The following is a 22206-nucleotide window of genomic DNA, read 5'->3' as shown; positions in this document are numbered from 1 at the left end:
ATATAAGACTATAATAATCACCAAAAATATATCTTATTGTTGCGGATAAAAAGGATATATTTTATTGTTATAACAAAAATTGGTTAGATAGCTAACAAACAAATACAGTGATGTAAATATATTAATAAAAGAAACAACAAACTAACTAAAACAAACTTCTAAAAATACTCATGATTTACTTTACTATATAATTCACCTAGACTAACACAATATCAGAATCATCTTGTTCACGATCTAAAAAAGACTAAACTAATATACATTTACATTTGTTGTAATCGTATATACATTATGAAAACTCAAATTTTGAAAAATTCAAGCACTATTTTCATGATAATAGCTATTTATATAATGATGATTTCGGCACAAATTTCTCTTTCAACCAATGTTGAGAAATGTGTCAAACATTGCATCTTAAATCAGTGCATGAAAGTATCCGGAAAACCAGATCCGGCAACTTGTGAAGTAGATTGCAAAACGTTTTGCAATAAGCAACTAACGAGTCATGAAGAATATATTGTTTCTAAACCTAATGGTGTTGTCGAGACATTTAGGAATTACTTGTGCAGAAAGTTTAATAAATGTTTTTAATAATTAGTTTCCAATTTACATTCTTCCATCATCTTATTGTTTATTACATATTCACTATATATATATATATATATGTATTGTATATTTGGATGTTTGATCTGACATAAATTATATGTATGTTGTCATTTTAAATGTTATCATGAAATATATATTTTATTTGTAACATTTTTTTTCTGGTGTAAATAAACATTTAATAGTCAATTACAATAATTATATTCACAAAATTGTATTACAACATTTGCAATAACCAGCGCAATAACAACCAAGTAAAATAATTCGTGTTTTGGTTTTAACGAACAACATATTTGTTCAGGGTAATTTGAATCAGAGACACAACAGAATCATTATAGGTCAAAGAAAAAAAATCAGATGTCATAAAAATACTAAGCCATGTTAAAATTCCAAAAACAAAATCTAAATCTTAAGTCAAATAAAAATGACTAAAAGAATATAGAGCAAACTAACAAACCATAAATATAGAGAGAATCACAATCGCATAAAATTCAATCAATTTAATGAAGATTCACTATCACTCATTCTCCAATGGTTTGCTATAGTTTATAGTACTATTTATTAGCATAATTTTTTCAAATATTTTTTGAGTAATAGTATAATTTTTTAATGTGAACAACAAAATTTTCTTTGAATATTTATATATTTAAATATGATAGTATTTTATGCGTTTGTGAGCTTTTGTTATATTTGTAATTCAAGGACTTGACGTTTTAATGGAATATCTAATATTACTATATTAGGATAAGTGACACACGAGTTAAGGCGGTCACACTTTTTGTCTACCCTGTTAATTTGTGCTGATTCTTGTGGTTTGTTAACCCTTCTGCATTGTAGATCATTCTAATTTCAATATTGTGAACTTTATTCTTGTGTTGGGTAGGTCCAAATAATAAAAGTATAGTTTTATTGAGAATATGTCAATATGATCATTGGTAATACTAATATGATCACTGATATACAATATATAACCATATTTGATATCAGCAACAGATCTTTCCTGGAAAATACTCTAGGATATCACTAAAAAAATTTATGTCACAAATATAGACTCTAAAGATCAAAATGATCAAAATATTTCGTTAAAGAAGTAAATATACACTTATAGTCATAGAGTTAACTAATACAAACCTTAGGGTTTAGAGTTAAGGGGTGGAGATTTGGGATTGAGATTTAAAATTTTATAAAATAAAAAAATAAATATTAAAAAATTTGAAAATAAAAATTTTAAAAATAGTTTCAAAAAGTATTTTCGAATTACAAAAAGAAAATTTAAAAAAATAAATAAAAAATCGATTTTTTAAAAAATTATATAAAATTCGAATTTGAAAACATATAATCTAAAACTATAAAAAAAAATATTTTTTAAATTTTTTATTTTTTTATTTTTGTATATCTAGTGTATTATGATCATTTTACCTATTAAATGAAATATTTTGGTCATTTAATTCTTTGTGGTATAATTGTTTGATCAAAACTTGAAATAGTCTATTTAGGAGAATTGTCCATCTTTCTTTGTTACAAAATATGTCTACTAATAATAACAATCCCAATTAATTCTAAAGGTTGTGAATCCACTTATGTTTGAAAGGTTGTGTCTTTTGGTAAAGATATATAAAAGGTTGTGTCTTTTCTAAAAGTACAATGTTAGAAGGTTATATATTTTCTAAAAATTGTTTAAAAGTTGTGACTATTCATATAAGTATCTTTTAAAAAGTAAAAAGTTGTGATTATTATTATAAGTATCTTTTCAAAATAACAACATTTAAATTGGAACAATGCGACTATTCAAATCAAAGGATTGTAACTTTTCAAATAGATTTTTAAAATCTATAAATAGTCTATTTCATGCATTTCTCAAAATAAAATTTTCACTAATCAACTAATTAAATTAAACATTTCAACTGCCACTACGATAAATTGTGAATCATTTGCAATTGTTGATGATTGTATTCTTTAGTGATAAACCATTGTAACATTTAGTGTTAACAATTAAAACCTTTAGCCAAGCATTACAATGTTTGGTTATCAACCATTGCAGTTTTTTTTGTTGACACATTAAATAAGGAGTTATCGACCATTGCAACTCTTCTTTATCAACCATTGCAACTCTTCATGCATGCACTCCATTCGTCAGTTAAATATATTTTTATTTCTTTTTATACATGCATCGTATGTGACTTTTGTTAAATCACAGCTCTTAATTGTGACTTTCCACAAAAAAAAAATCAAATTGCATGCATGCGAATACATTAACAACGTACAGTTATGAATCGTATGTTTACATAACTATATTTTTTCACGCCACTATCATTTCTGTTATGCTTTCTCTTAATGATACGTAAACACAGTACCATCGTTTTTTCAGAAAGTATTTTTAGTTAAGAAAAAGCCAGTGGCTGACACAGATAATTAAACACTCATTTCAGACTTGATCGAATGTACTGTAACGATATGTACGTTTACTAGCCGTCCGATTTATGAAAACTTACGTCTGCTGTTATACATTGATCATGGACACTCTTTAAAACGGATCAAACCATTCATGAACGCATGAGAGGTCATTAAGTAAATTAATTAAATCTAGACGGGATCTGATACCAAATGTAAGATAAACTTTTGATTTTAATTATGAAATCTTTCTCAAATTCATAATCTAGATTTAGTTTAACTCAACTCTAATATGTTTTCTTAGAGAAGAAGAAAGTCACTAACCTTTAATTCATGCTTAATGATGATGAAACATAAAACGGATCAAACCATTCATGAACGCATGAGAGGTCATTAAGGGATCTAAGTTCTTAACTCAACTTCTCTTTTATGTTGTAGTTATTTTATGTAGATTTCCATGTCTGACTATACATGAGTGTGTCTTCATATATTGACTAAAAGACACAATCAAGAGACACCACTTAATAACTACCATCACACATATTTCTTTACATATATTAATTAGATAAAATTCTTCGTAATATATAATTATATAATTTTTAATATTAGGTAAGAAAGTTATCAATACACCCAAATTCTAATGATTTTAATAGAAACCGGTCTTTCACAATATCGTCTTTTATATTAGAATTCATAATTTTAATTTGAACTTGAACTTTATAATCAAACCAAAAAACACAATGGTCATATAAGAATATAAAATATTCTTACACATTTCACAACTAGAAAACCACAACAATTATAAATAGATTAGAAAAAGAGAAATTCATTATTACAATAACATCAAAAATCTTGAAAAACACATAAATACGGAGAACTCTATTTGTTATTTTTATATCTATCCTAGGCTTAGAAATTTTTATTGAGTAGCTGATGATTTCTAGAGTATTTATATCTTAATACCACATAGACTTCAAAAATTACTATCAAGATCAAGTAAATGACATCAATGATTTTTAAAAGGTAAATATGTAATTATAAACTTAGTTAATTTTAACTAATCATTATGTTAGTTTAATATATTAATTGTCAGAATTTTCCCAAAAATTTATGGTAATAATATAAATGAAAATGTCATATCAACATATACATTTATTATAATATCCAATCTATTCGATATTATTTCTCTTAAAACAGAGCATGCAAATAAACTATTAAAAATAATATTTTTTGTCAACATGAAAAATAGTAATTGTTTAGACCAGTAATTTTATTTTTGCCTTTTTGTTAGGAAAAATATTTAAATGTCATGCAAAAATAATTGAAATTTGTTCAAAAAATAATTGGAACTAAATATCATATGACAATTCTAAGAAGAAATTTAAGAAGATGGAAACACTTGTACTACACAATAATTGTTCTTATAAAATATAATCATAACATTAAGGTTTATATAAATATTTTAAATATTTTGTAAAACATATTAAAGTTTTTAAATAAAATATGGTTTATTTATTTTTAGAAAATGAGTTCCCGTGCAATATTGCACGGGTTTCTTGCCTAGTTACAATACAATGTATCTAAATGTTCAAAAAAAAAAAGAGAACAATGTATCTAAAGATTTTATGTCTAAGAAAAATTAACTATTTTCTGGGAAAGAAGAAAATTATAAAGAAAAAGAAGGACAAAGTAGCCGTTGGATAAGCGGATTTCGAATGATTCCAAGGGCTGCCTCCAACGTTCAAAAGATTAGATTCTCTTGAAAATTAAAGTTTCCCTTTTCTTTTCATTCAAATCGACGTCGTTTCATCTTTGTCGGACGCCGTTTTATAACCTCAGAGACTCTCCCATCGATCATCCTCTCTCTCATCAGAAGAAGAAGGGACGAAAGAAGAAGTATCTTTGTTTTCGCTCTCTTCTCGCCTTCTTCGACTTTCGATCTTTGACGATTAGAAAAGGAAAGTGATGGCTGCCGTTAATGGGTACCAAGGAAACACTCCTCCGGCGTCAAAGCAATCTGCTCCTCCGACTAAGACTGTTGATAGCCAATCTGTTCTCAAAAGGTATCTTCTTTAGCTGTTGTAATGTACACAAGCTGTTTGTTGTAATGTTTCTTAGAGAGAATCTATATTGCTTAAAGCTTTGATTTTTAATACCTAATCTTGATTCTCTTTTACCTAAACGCAGGCTGCAATCTGAACTAATGGGCTTGATGGTAAGTTATCATCTTTTCACTTTCACTTGTTCTTGAATATGGCCTTTTGACTTGGGTTGGGTTGTTTTTTTTCAGATGGGTGGTGACCCGGGGATATCTGCTTTCCCAGAGGAAGACAACATATTCTGTTGGAAAGGGACAATAACAGGAAGCAAAGATACTGTGTTTGAAGGAACTGAGTACAGACTCTCCCTCTCTTTCTCCAATGACTATCCTTTCAAGCCTCCTAAGATCAAGTTCCACACTGGTTGCTTCCACCCCAATGTTGATGTCTACGGCAATATCTGTTTGGACATTCTTCAGGTGAGATGTACCTTCCACCTTTGTCTGTCTATGTGTGCTTCGCAAAATCAGACAGAGAAGAAGTACACCAAACTTAATCCCTTCTTTTTTCACATCTTCTCCTTGAGCAGGATAAATGGTCGTCTGCATATGATGTGAGGACAATACTACTATCGATTCAGAGCCTTTTGGGAGGTAAATTTATTGTGCCATAGAATTTTTATTTCCTCTAAACAGTCAATCCAATATCTGAGAGTATGTGTTTACACGTCTTTGCCTTGTTCAGAACCGAACATCAGCTCACCATTGAACACTCAAGCAGCGCAGCTCTGGAGCAACCAAGAAGGTAAAAAAATTGCAGATTATGATTTCACATTTATCTTCTTCTGCCATTATAAGTTTCTTATGTCTCTTTTGTATTCTTGTGCAGAGTATAGGAAGATGGTTGAGAAGCTCTACAAGCCTCCCAGTGCATGATAGATAGCTTCAGGATGTTCTGATTCATAAATCTCCCCACTGCCTTTGATGGAGAAGAAGCAGTTTGTGTCATTCATTTGCTCTATAATTTGTTTCTGATCTTCAACAGTTTTACCTAGCCTTTTGACCTGAGCCAAATATTAATATTGCTGTGAGCTTTTGAAAAATTAATCAGAATGATACACATTCTTCTTATTCATTTCAAACTAAAAACAACCGAAGTTCAAAGTACAAAACAATCATCATTTTTTTATTGTTGAATTAAGGAACAAATAATGCGAGTGAGTGAAGCTTCTTTAAGCTTGAAAGAATCACTAAATTAAGAAAGGCCAACAACTTTTCCAGTGACAGTGTCAATGTCAATTTCATAGAAGCAAGGTCTTGTCGGAAGTCCAGGCATGGTACTCATTGTACCAACCAAGGGATATATGAACCCAGCTCCAATACTCGCTCTTACATCTCTTATCGGCAACACAAAACCCGAAGGTGCTCCTTTCTTTGATGCATCATGTGAGAACGAGTACTGTGTTTTCGACATGCATATAGGAAGGTTGGAGAAACCTTGTTGAGTGTACATCTCAATCTGTTTCTCAGCCTGGTCTGAGTATTCAACACCACTGGCTCCGTAGGACTTGGCAATGGCCTCAATCTTCTCTTTGATACTAATGTCAAGTGGGTAGAGAAACTCAAGTGGTTGTGTAATGTTTTGACAAGCTTTTTCAACCGCAATGCCAAGATCCACCTACAACACACCATGTACAAGATAAATCCATCTTTCAAGAAAGATAAAAAGGTGCTAAAAGTTAAAAAGAGAGAAGATGTCTGTCCTTACCGCTCCTTTGCCACCATGAGCATGGTGGGAACAAATGACAGCATCAAAAGCTCCAGCATCCATCGAAAACTTCCTTACTGCATTTAGTTCTGCTTCGGTATCCGTTGAGAACACATTCACAGCCACAACCACATTCACACCATACGCCTTTACGTTTGATATATGCTTCGCTAGATTCACACATCCAGCCTCCACCAAGGAAACATTCTCGCTTACATAAGCGTGATCAAGAGGCCTCCCGGCGACAACACCAGGCCCACCACCATGCATCTTCAAGGCCCTAACAGTCGCCACAACAACCGCACACTGAGGCCTTAGCCCGCTGTAACGGCACTTGATATTCATGAACTTCTCCGTTCCAATGTCAGAACCAAAACCAGCTTCCGTCACCACGAACCCGCCAGGTCCCACCAGCTTCAAAGCGATTTTATCCGCAACGATAGACGAGTTCCCATGAGCTATGTTAGCAAAAGGACCAGCGTGGACTAGTACAGGCGTTCCTTCAAGTGTCTGCATGAGCGTAGGGTGAATAGCGTCTTTCATCAGAACAGTCAAGGCTCCTCCAACGCCGAGATCATCTGCCGTAATGGGCTCCCCGGCCCTGCTGTTACCAATCACCATCTTACCAAGCCTCTCTCTCATATCATCAAGAGAAGTTGTCAAAGCCAAAACAGCCATGATCTCACTAGCAACAGAGATATCAAACCCTGTTTCCCTAATCATCCCTTTCTCCTCAGACCCCTGACCAACAGTCATCTTCCTCAAGAACCGGTCATTAACATCCATCACCCTCCTCCAAGTAATAGACTCAGGATCAATATCAAGCCTAGCGAACTTCCTTACCTCCTCGGGAGTAAGCTCCTCAGGACTAGTCTTGGAGATGCCAAGCTTCCTCAAACGCCTAAACATAACGTCAGTAAAACTACGCTTCCCTTCTTTATTAACAGGACACAGCCTGTTGAAGAGAGCCTTGTCTGACTGAGAAGCCTCGTGGAACATCCGAGCGTCGATAGCAGCAGCTAAGAGGTTGTTGGAGGCAGTGATGGCGTGGATGTCTCCAGTGAGATGGAGGTTAAACTCATCCATGGGAATCACCTGACTATACCCACCACCAGCTGCGCCTCCTTTGATCCCAAAGGTCGGTCCTTGAGACGGTTGGCGAAGACAAGTAACAACCTTCTTGTTCAGGTAAGCTCCCAAGGCTTGGCAGAGACCTACAGTGGTTGTAGACTTGCCTTCTCCAAGAGGAGTTGGAGTGATCCCTCCGACAACGACATAGTAGCCGTCTTCTCGGTCTTGAAGCTCATCAAATGCAGACAACAAAACCTAACAGAACATAAAAGCTTGATTATTATGTCGGAAAAAAAAACTGAGTCTAAGATTCGTTCCACAGGAGGGAAAGGAAAGGAAAGGACCTTTGCTTTGTATTTGCCGTAGAGATCGTAGTGGAGAGGGCTGAGACTGAGATCTTTGGCAATCTCGGAGATGTGTAGAGGCTCGACGGAGTTGGCAATGTCGATGTCGGAGGGGACAGGTGTCACAACCTGAAGCTTTCTTGATGAGGAGGAGGTCATGGTTGGTATCACTGCTTCTGGAGAGTGAGGAAGAGAGACAAAAGTCTTCACTTTTGGTGATATGAATGGCCTTGCGATAGGTGGAGGATGAGGAAATGGGAGATGACGATTGGCGACGACCATGATGTGTGTTGTTTGTCTTTGTCCTTTTAATTATTCATTCATAAACATATTATAATCGATGCCGTGATATTGACGGTTTCACCCTTTACCTTCCTATAAGCGAGCGGCTAAGCGCAGCCATAGGTCATAGACTCATAGCAAGGCCCACAATTGCTGGGGTTTTTTTTTTTCTTTCTTTCTTATTCCATGTAGTATATAGTAGTTACATGATTGAAACAAGTAGATGTAGTTCATAGCAGAAAATGCTAGTTTAAAGATATTCAGAATGAAAGTTGATATAGGGGGAGATGATATTAACCTTCATGTTGTTTCCACACTAGATTTTGTGTTTTTACTTTTTGTTTATATGTTTTGGAGTGAGCAATTCTGAGAAGGCTTTGATGATCATTATTTCATTATGAGTACACCTTAATTGTTTAGCATGGTGTAGTCTTAGTTTAAGGTCTATATTGCAATTTTTCATAGCTTGTGGTCAAATATTGCTTTTTTTTTATTAACATCTAGAATATATCATAATCTCTTGTGATGGGAAATCATCATATATTGAAGAGGAAAGATGACAGATGATCAAAATTAAAACCACACTTGAGTAGTAGGTGATCTCGTGTTTCCTCTAGCTGTGAGTAAAAATGACAGATGATCGGGACCTGCAAACCCCAGTCTGGAAGTCTTGAGCGAGTGGGAAGCCTGTTGTAGTTTGCAATCCACATATTAAACATGTGCTTTGGTATACCTCCTTTATTAAGTTAAGTTCCATTAACTAAGCAATGATCGACATAAACACACAAACAAACAAAAACAACGAATGAAAATTTAGTAAACCTACTGCATTAGTAAACATTATTCTTTTGGAAAAGATGCTACAAAGGGAAGATATGAGAGAAAAATTCTGTTATTTCTTTATTCTGGTAAACAAATGATTTTCTTTAGTATTTTGAATAGGGGTGAGCACAAAAAAAAAATGAACCCCAAAAACTCGAAATGAATCAACCCAAAAATTGAGTTTCAACCGAATCCGATATAAATATTTGATGGGTCTTGTTCAATGGCATTTCTGATCTTAGGTTTTAACAAATTCAAACCTAAACACATAGATCCGAATACACTTGGAAGAATTAAAACCTAAAAAAAATAACTATAAAAAATCAAATCCAATTCTGAGTAAGTATCTAAAATATTCAAAGCTTTTAATGAGTATTTAAATCTATTACATGAATAGATAAACCAACATTCATTTTAATGTATATTTTTGTTGTTTGATCAAATACTAAGGACCTACGTTTTTGTGTTTTGACAATTGAATATGAAGTTCGATTTAAATAAATGTGGTTTGAAGTTCAAATAATTTCCTCTATTTTGAAGTTTAAATAAGGGTTAAATCATATTTCTTATATTTACAAAGTTGTTAGTTTTACCTTATTTATGTTTTTCTACTCGTAATGACTACTAGATTTTGACCCGCACGCCCGTGCGGGTGTATTTTTTAAAAAAAATATGATGCTATTTGCTTTTTATGTCACTATTTAGGGTTGAGCAAAAAACTCAAATTCGAAGAATCAAACCGATCCGATCCCAATCCAAATAAGTAGTACTAAATCCGAACCAGAATTGATTAAATATCCGAATTATTCAAAATTTTGGTATTTGAAGAATTGAAACCTAATCCGATCTGAACCGAATTATTTTTAATATATATAAAAACATCCACAATATATGATACTTTTAAGTTCGCATAAATGCTTGAAAATATATACAAATAATTAAACGTAAATATCTTAAATAGTTAAAAAATACTCAAAATTCCAAAAATACTTAAATAATTATTAATTCTCTTTCTAAATATTTAAACCAAACATATTTAAATTGGTTATCCAAATCAGAACCAAATCAACAAAGATCTGAACTGAACACGAAATCGCAAAAAGACCCGAAAACGAACCTGAACGCCACCCATAATCACTATTATATATATATATATCCATATATGTGTTATCATAGGTTACAAAATATGTGTTATCATATAATTAATCGTATTTTATACGTACCATCAAATAAGTTTTCTTATAATTAATAATATTTTATACGTACAATCATATAAATAATCACATATATTATATTTTAAAATTTAATGTAAAATATAAAAACTATAATTTAAGTTGGTGTTTGAAATTGAGCTTTGTATTGTATTTTTATTATATATATTGAAAATATTTTTATAATAGTTATTGGAAAATATGTTAGTAAAAATCAAATTTTGAATATATGTATATTTTTGAATGAATTTTTGATATAAATCAATTTTAAATTATTATTTTGATTTAAATATATATATCAAGTAACATAGACTCATTACTTTTTAATATAATGTAATAGATTTTCAATTTTTTTAGTAGCATAAGCCAATTTTTGTTTTCTAATTTACTATTATCCATGTTTCCAAACAGTACTATTTTTTTTAATTACTATCCACATTGCCAAACATTCTCATTTTGTACTTGAGTTTTGATAAGATAGATTGTCTAATCATGTCAGCAAGCATTTGTTAGTATAAATTTATAATTGTCCAGTTTTTAAATCAAAATATTTACTTTTGAATTACAAACAAGTACTAGATTTTGACCCGCGCTTAAAAGCGCGGATTAATTTTCAGTTGATAAAAAGATATGATATGAATTAGTATTTTAGTCTTGTTATACATTATTATGTTACAAAATTTTATTATATCAAAAAAAATTATTATTTTTATTTAGTTAGTTAATGTAATTATATTTTTAATCGTTTGATTACTTTTTTCAAAAAAATTATATGGATTGATCAGACTCAGTGCGTCTATTATTTTAAAATAAATTATTTTCAATTAGATGAGAACAATACTTTTATATCAAGTTTGGACCCGTCGTCGAACCAGTAAACACGATGACTTGTACATAAGCTGGTTTAGATTTAATGAAAACTCGTTAATTTAAAGCATGCAAACTTCGAAAAAACATACAATCAAGTGTGTCCCGGCATTTGGTTGACATGGTAGGAAAAAAATAATCTTCAATAATATTTTAAGAGATGAATGAAACTTCTAATATATTAATGTAATAAAAAATAATTTGTAAATATTTAGAATTATATAATTTTGTTTTAACAAATGATTTGCTAAAGTGTTTTTTATTAAATTTGATTTTGTAAATATTTAGAATTATATAATGTTAGATGACATGATATAGTATGCTGTATGATATATGCTTTCATTTTAATAATTGATATTTAAATATTATATATCCATCTTTGAGCATAATATATGATGTATATAACGTTATTGAATAATAACAATAACATTGGATGATAATAGAAAAACAATTATAGAAGTGTATCATACAAAATGAAAAATAATAATAGGATTTATTTAAAATATTTATATTATTTATATTTATTGTAGTTAATGGTAGGATAAAAAATAAAGAGTTTTATATAGATGTTATAAATTATTTTATAATATATTTTAAAAAATATTTTCTTTTAATAATATAAATTTTCAATCGCATCTATAATATATTCTTATCAAAAATCATCATAACAATTTATTTAGAATATATATATTTAGAATATATTGTTAAACTAAAGTACACAAAATAATCTCTAACACTATATTTAGAATAAATTGTTAAACTGTGTGCAAAATAACTTCCTTTAAAATATAGTCAAAATTATTAGAAGTGTTAGTCAAGGAGAATCTATGATGTATAAGCTGTGTAGATAAATATTTCAGAAAGGTCAACATATTCATTTGAAAAACCATATTTCGATCAACGAAAAAATGATAGAGTGAAGCCTTTGGTCAAAAAATAAATGATAGTGTGAAATGTTGCAAAGTTGGTGGCACCAAAGAACAATATAGTTATGGTATTTAAATTTACCAGTCACGTTTTGGTTATGGATTCATGAGACATGTTTTGGTAAGATGATATTTTAGTATAATGGAGTTATGTATAATTTTTTGATGTATCATAATAAGTTGAGTAATAAATAAAAGCATTGATTATTTTATAGTTAGAGAAATATAAGGTAATTGATTATTGCATAGTTAGAAAAATATAAGGTGAAACCAAAAAAATAGTTAAATCTAATGAAAGAGTCCAACAACTTTTCTTAGGTAGATTTTTTAAAACTCCTTCCCTTTTAATAGTATAGATTCAGATAAGGAAATATAACCAAACCCGAATTTTTTTTTTTTAACGCTGATTTATTATAATCTTACAATTATGATATAGGAAATATTACATATACGATTCGACAACCGACAATATTACCTGCCTTATGAAGACCTACGCCTAACTGCATCACCTGAGCCGTCCTATGAAGATCCACGCCTGACCAGATTTACTTGCACAATGTTGAAGATCCCTTGCAAGCTTTTCCTCTGTAATCTGGCATAATTGTTTAATAAACCGCTTTCTCCGAGACTTGAAACCTGGATTTCCTATAATCTGCAATAAATTGCATAGTCTGGGATTTGAACTTCAGACCTGGATGTAGAAGCCTTTAAACCTTAACCAATAGGTTACGGTGCTTCCACCCAAACCCGAATTCTGCCACTAAAAAAAAGACCTGAATTTTAAACGTGTTCAATATATTACTGTATCCAAATCGAAGCCGTAAGAATATCTGAATAGAATTAAATTTCATGTCTACAGAGAATCAAAATCCGATTAAACACCAAAAAGCCCATGGCTAGTTTTGAACATAAAAAGCGAAAACAATAGAAATGAAAATTCCATTTATCATCATCACCTTTACATTATCCTTTTCTTAAAGAAACAAAGAATACATAAAAACCTTCCTAAACATTTACACAGAAATTTGTGCATATGCTTCTATATAACAATAATAATTAACAAACAAATATTGAATAAATATATACACACAAACTTACATAGACGCACATAACCAATTATATAAACAACGATGATGATGGATTATTCATGACTGTAAAGAGGCAACGAGAAGAGCAGAGCCAATGCTGGAACCATCTTCCATGGCTTTAACGACCACGTATTGGCTCACTTCTTCTCCTAAAATCTCCACCAAAGCCTCTTCCATGTATTCTCTAAACATGGTGTAATTCATGTACAATCCTCCTTCTACCGCAACAACTGTTCTTTTCTGCATCCGCATTTCGCTTCTGCTTCTCCCGCTCGTGATTCCTCCGCTGCCATCTCGGCCAATCTTCTTCAAGATTCCTGCAATACCCGCTGCTGCTAGCCTCCCTGCTCTTCGTGTCACCACGTCGCATATCTTGACCACGAGTTTTCTCACCTTCAATGGTACTTCTGATACCTGTTTGTTCATTTCACATGCAAGTGAAGCTTCCTCAGGTTCGTTCCACCATATAACATTTCAAACATTCAAGTTATATAATAGTGAGATTTTAAGTTTTACCCCCAAGTCTTTCAAGATCCTAGCTACTTCTTGCAGCTCAGGTGTGTCATCTTCATGCATGGCTGAGACTGAATTTGTTCTGAGAGATTAAAGCAGACACGGTTACTACTTAATTAGATAGTTGGGGCAGAAGAAGATCAAAGTGTGTACATGTTCATTCAAAAGTTGATGTAGAAGATACATATATGAAATAAAGTATCAAATTATTAGACAACAATCAAATTTCTAGCAAGAGATATAGAGGAAACGTACCTTAGAACGTAAGGCTCAGATAACATGGGCGAGGTGGGTCCAAAGATGTCGGAGACTTGTGACATGCGAAGGATTACTCTTCGAACAATGTCACCCAGATACAATCCTGCTATAATCTTCTCAAATCCCTATATAACAACAATCCCAAAGATCTTAATTGCTTATTGATCACCTAGTGATGCAATACCAAATGGAAAAAAGAAAAGTTAAGCAAAGATTACCATATCATTTGGATTTGAACTCTCTGCATCCAAGTCAATGTCATACGATGTTCTTGGGAGGTGTGAGGACCAAAAATTACCCCACTCCATATTGACTACCTGAAACATAAGAATAAAATGAATCATATATATTAATTTCTCTAGGCTCCTTACTGGGTTTTCAGAAAAGAACATGGAATGATTTTTTTAGTACCATGCTTCCAGAAGTGGTAAGCAGACCCTGAGACTTGATTATGGCATCAGTTCGTTCCAAGTAACATGCATTACTACCTGTTCCAAATACAACCGCAACAACTGTATCTGGATCATGATAATATCCAAGTGACAGGGCTCCGACAGTATCATTCACCTGCTCAAAAGAAAGAAAACTCCATTCATAACTAAGCATCATTTCATGAGATAGTTCAGATAAGGCATCAAAATGTTGTCAGGAAAGGGGCAGAATAAAAAGGAGAATGATGAAGAAAATTGCAGTCGATGTAGCCAGAATTTACCCAACAAAATTATTTATGTTCCGTCGACAAAGCAAACTTACAAGAGCTGCAACATGGATATCTAGGCCTCTTCTGTTCAGCGCTCCTTGTAGACATTCAGCTACATCTTTCCCAACCTATAATAATTATAAGGATTAGCATGTTATATGATAAAATAACCTTGACTTTGCATAATGTTTAACACCCACAAACTACCACTAGATCGATTACATGATCACAAAGTAATAACACAGCTTATAGTTAATGTTAAGGTCAAGGTCATCCACTAAGATAGCATATAATGTTTTAAAATGTAATAGGAATGGTTCCAACGAATAACACAGACAATATCTGACGATTACAGAGAATCTAAGAAGTACTTTAAGTATTATTTTACTAACCATTTCACTAATCTCAAAACCTTTGGTCCATTTGATTAGAACTCCTGAAGATATAGAAGAATGTTTGACAGGGAACGAAAACGTAAACGCAAGTTCCCTTTTCACACCTTGTGAATTAGATTCCTTTCCTTCTTTTTCGATAAACCTTTCCATGGAAAAGGCGAGAAAGTTGAAAAGAACCTACAATCATGTGACCAAAAGAGATTTAACAGATGCTATATTAAGAAATTTGCATTACAAGCAGGGACCAGTGAGAAATAACACCTCGCTGGTGCTATTCATCAAATGTGAAGGTATGGGGTGTCGTTCAACGTCTTGAACATCTAGATAAGACCTTTCACCACCCAGATGAACCCTCAAAATCCTAAAGTAAGTGCCTCCAAGGTGAAGTGCATAATAAGTTCCTTTCTCCGTCCTGAATTAAAGGCAGTCAGTGCAAATCATATCCCTAATTGCAGTTAGATTACATTATTCATGAAGATAAGATAAATAGTGGAAGCTTCGTCAAATTCAATGATTTTGCTTAGGAACACTAGAAAGAGAGCCGCATGCAACAATAAAGGGAGAGAATCCAATGGCTAAAATATGATGAGAATAGTAGATTTTCATAGAACAGTAGGAAACAAGTGGATAGGAACAAGATACCAAAGTAAAGGTAAGAGATAAAAAGGAGAAGAACTCCTTGAAGCTTTTATAGTATACAAAAAGAACAGAATCAAAGGATCTATGCCTGCGAGAAATGGTACCCACAGACACTTATTTTAATTCCTTAGCTCCACAACTAAGGCTCAAAGTCGAGAGACCTTCAAAACAAAGGTACACCCTTTTGTAACGACCACGACCAAGAAGGAGCTCATATCTCACAATCTTAAGAGTAATAAAAGAATTATGAATAAATCAAGCAACAAAGTATTAAACTTAAGGAACATAATCATGCAATGTTTTAAGCAAACAAGATGAGAAGGAAGAAAGGTTTTACCCATTGGGCAAATGATGGACGAAAGTGAGAAGCATTTTAAGCTTGGAGCCACCTTCAGAAGCCAAGCCAGCGTGCATCTCCACCGCCATGGCATCCACCACTTGCCTCAACCTCCCCACCGGAGTACGACAAGCTTCCTCCATCTCCTTCAAAATCTCCACCACAGCCCTCCATTTCGCCCGACTCTTAATCCTCCTCCCCACCATCACCGCCGCCACGGAGCAAGACACTAAAACCGCAGCCGCCGCAAACGCAACCGCAACCTTCCCCATCACAACACTTCCCTTCTTCTCTCCTCTCGACGGTACTAGGCACCTACTCCAATAAAGAGTTGACGAGTGAGTACCGCCGGTCAGAAGAACCAAAGCGACTCCGTTTCACCCTCATCAACGACTTCTTTTTTTTATCTTCTTCCTCTTCTTCTCTCTCTCTCTCGACCGCCTTTCTCGCTCAGCTGTTTCTTCTCTTACTACTGAAAACTAACTGCCTTGATTACGATGGAAATCTCCGGCGATGCTCCAAACCGATTCAAACTCGACTTTCTTGCCGGCGGTGATACTGTCGACAAATACGGAGAGAGACAGAGAGAGAAGGGGCTGGAAAGCGAAGTGATCAATATATATATATATTTATATAATTCGCGTAATTACACTATACCCTCTCGTCTTTTTGGATGTCGACGGTTTCGATTTTTTAAAATTTTTTTTTAGTTTTCCATTTTTTTTTCTGCAAAATCTAATATATTAAAATAGAGTCACTTTTTTTTATCCACTATACAAATTACAAAAATCATACTAATTCTATTTTATTAGTTACATGATAAAATATGACATAATAATCAATAAAAATTTATTATAAATTAGTTCTAACTATAAATTTAAATTTTATTTTTAGTTATAACAAAATATGTTAAGAGAAAATCTAACAAAATCTTACTAAACTTTTAAAAATTTTAATTAAATAAAGCATCAAATAGTTTTGTAATTAATAATTTATTATTATTTTAAAATTCATATTAATTAAATTTTATTATAAAACAAAAATAAAAACATTTTAGTTTTATAAAAAAAATTATAATCTATATTATTTAAAATAGAAGTGTTATATAAACTAAATATGATAAAATTATATTAGTTTGGTAAATTAACCTATTTACTTTTGAAAAATACTTTCATTTGATTAAATTATTATTTACCATTAAAACGGGTTAAAATTTGTTAACTATGTAATATTCTTATATAAAAATAAAATTATTAACATATGTTAAACTTTTTATTCGCAACTATATATTTTCAAACCAAATCAAACTCTAATATTAATGATAATATTAACATTCACCATTTATAAAATAAAAAAATACCCACACAAATGTGCGAGTCAAACTCTAGTTCCATTTAAATTACTCAATTGAAAACTTTTTTACTTTTCCAAATCAGTTATACAAGTTTATATGATTATTGTAGTCCAATATTTTTGTTTATAATTATTTGTTAGTCCAATACTATATGCTAAATTTATTAATTCAGAAGTCTAATTTACTTTCTTGTGTTATAGATAATTAATTTTGATAAAGTATGGTCTTAACTGGAAGTTTTTAGTTAATTTGTATTGAAATGACAAATTATGTTTAACATTAAGTTTTGTTTTTTAGTTTGGTATAATTGAAATTATTATTTTACATAATATTCTGAAATCCATTATTATTGAGAGTATTTTAACTTGTAAATTTTAAGAGATATATAGTGATTTTAAAGTGTTTTCTGGAGTTTCTCTTACAGAGAAATCTTATGATGTTAGATGGAATTTTTCGTTCAACTAAGATTAAATTAAACTATTCAATTCATTTAAAATCATCAATTTTGTTTTATAAAAATTGTATTGATGGTGAAATGGTTAAATATGTTATGCTATGCTTACCCTAAATTGTAGTTAACTTACGCTTATGTATCAACCTAATTATCTTTATACGAGAAAAAGAACAGGAATTTCAAGTTTTATCAGTAGGAAACTATTCATGTATGTTATTTTTATTTGCGTGTGGTAACCAGAAGTGAAAAACATAAGACCGCTGAAAAAGAAAAAACATGTTTTCTTTTTTTTTTTCTCATAAAAAATACATGTTTGTTAACACTTAATAAATAACACACAAAGGGAAAATATGTGGATTACTGTTGTACCCTCAATTTCATATAATATTATCGTCGTGCTCAGTCTTCTCTCTCTTTTTCTTTAATCGCACTTTAAGGTGAGGGTTACAAATAGGAAAATACCAAACGTAACAACTTACATTTAAATTCCACAAACATATTATAAATTATTTTAATACTAAAAGTAAAAGGGTGATGCCGCCCGTTTGACCTTTGACCGGTCGATTTAATGACACTCTCCTTTGAATATGATTTCAACGGCGTGCTCCTTTTTGCCGTTGGGAATATCTAATGATCAATTACTATTATAAATCGGCAAACTCTAACCGTCAAATAATTAATTTAGCAAATAATCATCTGTCCTTTTGAGCAGATTATTGATAATGACTCGTGGCTGAATCACGTCCAATAATAAACTTGCAATGTACAAGGGGCTGAATTGTAGTTTTCACCCTTTTCTTCACCTTTTTGCATGCCCTACATTAGCCAACTTGGCAAATATTATGCAATGTTCGCATTGGCATTATTATTTAATGCCAGCCATTATTGTACAATTTCATTATTTATTTTTAAAGTCTTGGAAAATGATTATCAAACCCAACCCAAAACTAAATGCACTATAACTTTACAAAACTAACTAATTGTTATGAGTTTCGTTATGTTCTACAATAATTTTATCAAAATAAAAACATCAACTACTGAAATATTTTTGGTCAAAAAAAACTAGTGAAATAGTTTCTATTACATTGAGATCCCAAAACGTCATTTTTAAAATAGTCTGAAACTACATTCAAATTTAATGAAAGTAATGTAAGAATTTTCATTTTGATATTCAGTTTCAGATCAGAAATTTAATACTTTGGCTAATTTTTAGTTTTGAGACCCTGCAGGAGTACGAAGGCTATGAAAACAAAACATAATTTATCATATTATAAACACTATGAAATTATCAGTACAACTTCAATAGTATCGAATGTCCTTTGGCGAATGAATGTGGCGAACAGCCGCATAAAAGCTGGCAAATTTAATTTTACATTATAGTTTTCCAATAAATTTGTTTTCAGGCAAAAATGTTTTTGTTGTTGGGAATTTAAAAGTATCTTGCAATGTTACACCAAAAAAAAAACAAAAAAAGTATCTTGCAATGGTGAGGAACAAACAGCGTAAGAGCCCATGAAAACGCACGTTGCCAAAAAATTAAAGAAAAGAAGGAAAAGATCGCTCTTCCCCAGTTTGCCAGCTCAATGCCACTCAATAGTAGGACCCATAGTTTACTCATATTTACCATTTTGGCCCCTCTATGGGCTCTACTTCGTGTCCTTTAACCCTAGAGGTTCTCCGCGTTTTGGTAGCTCTTTCGTATTTCGAACGTGATTGTAGTCACGTGATATGACACGTCACCTGTTACCCTTCAATGACGCAACGCTGTCTTTTCTCTTTTGCGCGGGGCTTGGTACGTTTTTTTTTTTTTTTTTGAACTGATTTATGCAAGGCTTGGTACGTTATCGATTCATTGTGTTGTTTTGTGCATGTAGTTGTATTGTTTTTTTTTTTGCTAACCGAGTATCCTGATCCCACCGAGGTGGTCCAGACTAGAGACCGAAATGAGCAAGGACGCTGCCAGGGCGTCACCATGTGGCTCACCGTGTAACTGTCTTCGGTCTCGGATGCTGCAGCCCATATGTAAATTCCGCAGTGGCCAAGACTCGAACTCAGGGACGGACACTCCAGCTGGAGCTCATATACCACTAGACCAAAGCAACTTGGTTTTGTTTGTTTTTTTTTTATCAAAGTTAATTTTGTTATGTTGTCTATAATTGTCTATGAATGGAGAATTGAAAGTTATACATGTTGATTAGGTACATCTAACAATGACTATAGTATTCATTTCGTTGTTATTTTTTTAATCTTATATTGGTATTGATTTGACTGACCTTTAGCGTAAAAATGATCAAAGATAACCGGACTTTTGTAGTTGTTAAGTTACGGTTAAAATAGTGTATGGAAAAGGGTTTAAATTTTGATTTTAAAAATTTTAAATGTATATGTACAGTAAATAAAATAGTTTTCTTAGTTTACACGGATTTTATTGTGAAACTTCTCAAATATAGTCTTTTTTGTAAAATTAAAGTAATAAGTGAAGATATTTATATATTTATATTGTTATATAACTATTTAGTATAGAGGTTTAGCAATTTTTTTTAATAAAAATGTTTTTGTGGTTTTAAAAAAAAATTAATCGCAAACCAAAAAGAGAAATTGGTATAGCTTTATGTTTCAAGAAAATAAACAGGGTTTAAATTGTTTAGGTTTGAAATTGGGTGGACCTTGGAACATTAGTTTTCTCTGCTTCTAACTCAATCGTTAGGTCGTTTTATTTTTATCGTCGGGAGAGCTTCTAGGTTTCCAGTTATTAATTCAACCCAATGATCGTCCACCCCGCCAAAGGCATCTAGGAGCGTAGTCCCGCGCTTCCGAAAATATATGTTTTCAATATGAAACATTATTGTATCAAACATTAGTAAATGTATATAAACTGACCAAGGCTTTCGACTTGTGGTTCCTTGCTGCAATTGTTTTAAGTGACTCTGCGCAACGGTTAATATGGTGTCATGAAATTATTGAAATACTTTAGATTTTGTAAGAATGGTCATGAAAGCTAATTTTGTTTAATTAAATTAAACCCTACAATTCACACAATTTATATAAAATCAAATTTTGTTAACACAATCATATATAGATCACAAGATTTTCTATGATATTAACAAAAGTCTTAAGACTCCGAAAAGATTGACAAAAGTCTTAAGACTCAATTGACCAAAAGCAAAGCCAAGTCAAATATCTGAATAAAAAACATTGAAAGAGCTCAAGAAACCTATGCATCTGTAAGTAAACTTACTTCGCCTTTGTCTTAGATTTCTTGAGAAGACTGGAAGTTCTGAACTCAGCATCGTCTCTAATAAAGCTCCACCATAGAATGGTTAGAGGAACTGAGCGTAATTACATTATACACTCTCGTCTTTTTGGATGTCGACGGTTTCGACTTTTGTTTATTTTATTTTGGGTAGACGACATATTTCCACACCAGAACTTTGATATAGTAACAAATGTACACAATCTTTCAACCTCGTCCTAATTGCACACGTTATAACTATCACAACCAATTTCCACACACGATAATAGTTCGAAACCCGTTTCCACACAAACCAACAATTAGCGGTTTAAAGTTGGTTAGTGTTACCTAAACCTAAACTTAACCAATGACTAACCTAACTAAACCATAAATGACCCGATTACGACCCGATTAGAGAAAATAAACCGGATTAAATGAACCTAATTTACCTGATCGAAGATCTGATTAAATCCCTTGTCTCTGTCGCGAAAATCTCTCGTCTCTCTCGCGAAGAACGTCTCTTCTGCTTGACTCCAGTCAGGTAATTTTGATAATTCTTTCTCTCTCTCTCTCTCTCTCTCTCTCTCTCTCTCTCTCTCTCTCTCTCTCTCTCTCTCTCTCTTTCTTTCTTTGTCGTTATTGCATTGTCTCTCTGTGGTTATGATTTTGTGTCTCTCTGTTTTGTAGAAATCGACAATGGAGTCATGGAATGATGTGAATGTTGAATGGAATGATGTACCAGAGTTCGACCCGGGGACTCCCGGTTCTCCTGTTTTTGACTCTGATGGTGAAGATCGAAGAGAGCGTAACGACTACAACATTGAGAAAGAAGCCATGGACTTTGTTGATGAACATCCAGTGAAGCATAACTTGTATCCAGACACTGAAGATGATGAAGATGAAGAGGGAAAAGAAA

General features: G+C 32.1%; 3 protein-coding genes across 3 annotated transcripts; 1 reads left to right on the top strand and 2 right to left on the bottom strand.

Moving 5' to 3' along the window:
- Positions 1 to 4694: 4694 nt before the first annotated feature.
- LOC125608917 (ubiquitin-conjugating enzyme E2 20-like) lies at positions 4695 to 6160 on the top strand. Its single transcript, XM_048779566.1, has 6 exons — positions 4695 to 5054; positions 5179 to 5206; positions 5282 to 5509; positions 5620 to 5683; positions 5775 to 5834; positions 5919 to 6160. The coding sequence occupies exons 1-6, from the start codon at positions 4957 to 4959 to the stop codon at positions 5963 to 5965; spliced, it is 525 nt and encodes a 174-aa protein (XP_048635523.1). The 5' UTR covers positions 4695 to 4956; the 3' UTR covers positions 5966 to 6160.
- Positions 6131 to 8538, bottom strand: LOC125608916 (formate--tetrahydrofolate ligase-like). The gene is made up of 3 exons (XM_048779564.1): positions 8213 to 8538; positions 6798 to 8123; positions 6131 to 6707 (listed from the first exon to the last, which is right to left on the bottom strand). Exons 1-3 carry the CDS (start codon positions 8492 to 8494, stop codon positions 6285 to 6287), a joined length of 2031 nt encoding a protein of 676 aa, XP_048635521.1. The 5' UTR covers positions 8495 to 8538; the 3' UTR covers positions 6131 to 6284.
- A 4705-nt stretch (positions 8539 to 13243) lies between these two features.
- On the bottom strand, positions 13244 to 16864 carry LOC125609556 (hexokinase-3-like). The gene is made up of 9 exons (XM_048781053.1): positions 16251 to 16864; positions 15536 to 15686; positions 15272 to 15451; positions 14933 to 15007; positions 14591 to 14746; positions 14398 to 14496; positions 14177 to 14304; positions 13925 to 14003; positions 13244 to 13822 (listed from the first exon to the last, which is right to left on the bottom strand). Exons 1-9 carry the CDS (start codon positions 16520 to 16522, stop codon positions 13466 to 13468), a joined length of 1497 nt encoding a protein of 498 aa, XP_048637010.1. The 5' UTR covers positions 16523 to 16864; the 3' UTR covers positions 13244 to 13465.
- Between the last annotated feature and the right edge of the window lie 5342 nt (positions 16865 to 22206).

This window comes from Brassica napus, chromosome A5 (genome assembly GCF_020379485.1).
Source record: "Brassica napus cultivar Da-Ae chromosome A5, Da-Ae, whole genome shotgun sequence".
NCBI lineage: Eukaryota > Viridiplantae > Streptophyta > Magnoliopsida > Brassicales > Brassicaceae > Brassica > Brassica napus.
The sequence above is the reverse complement of the archived record's forward strand: the minus strand, read 5'-3'. Positions and strand labels throughout refer to the sequence as shown.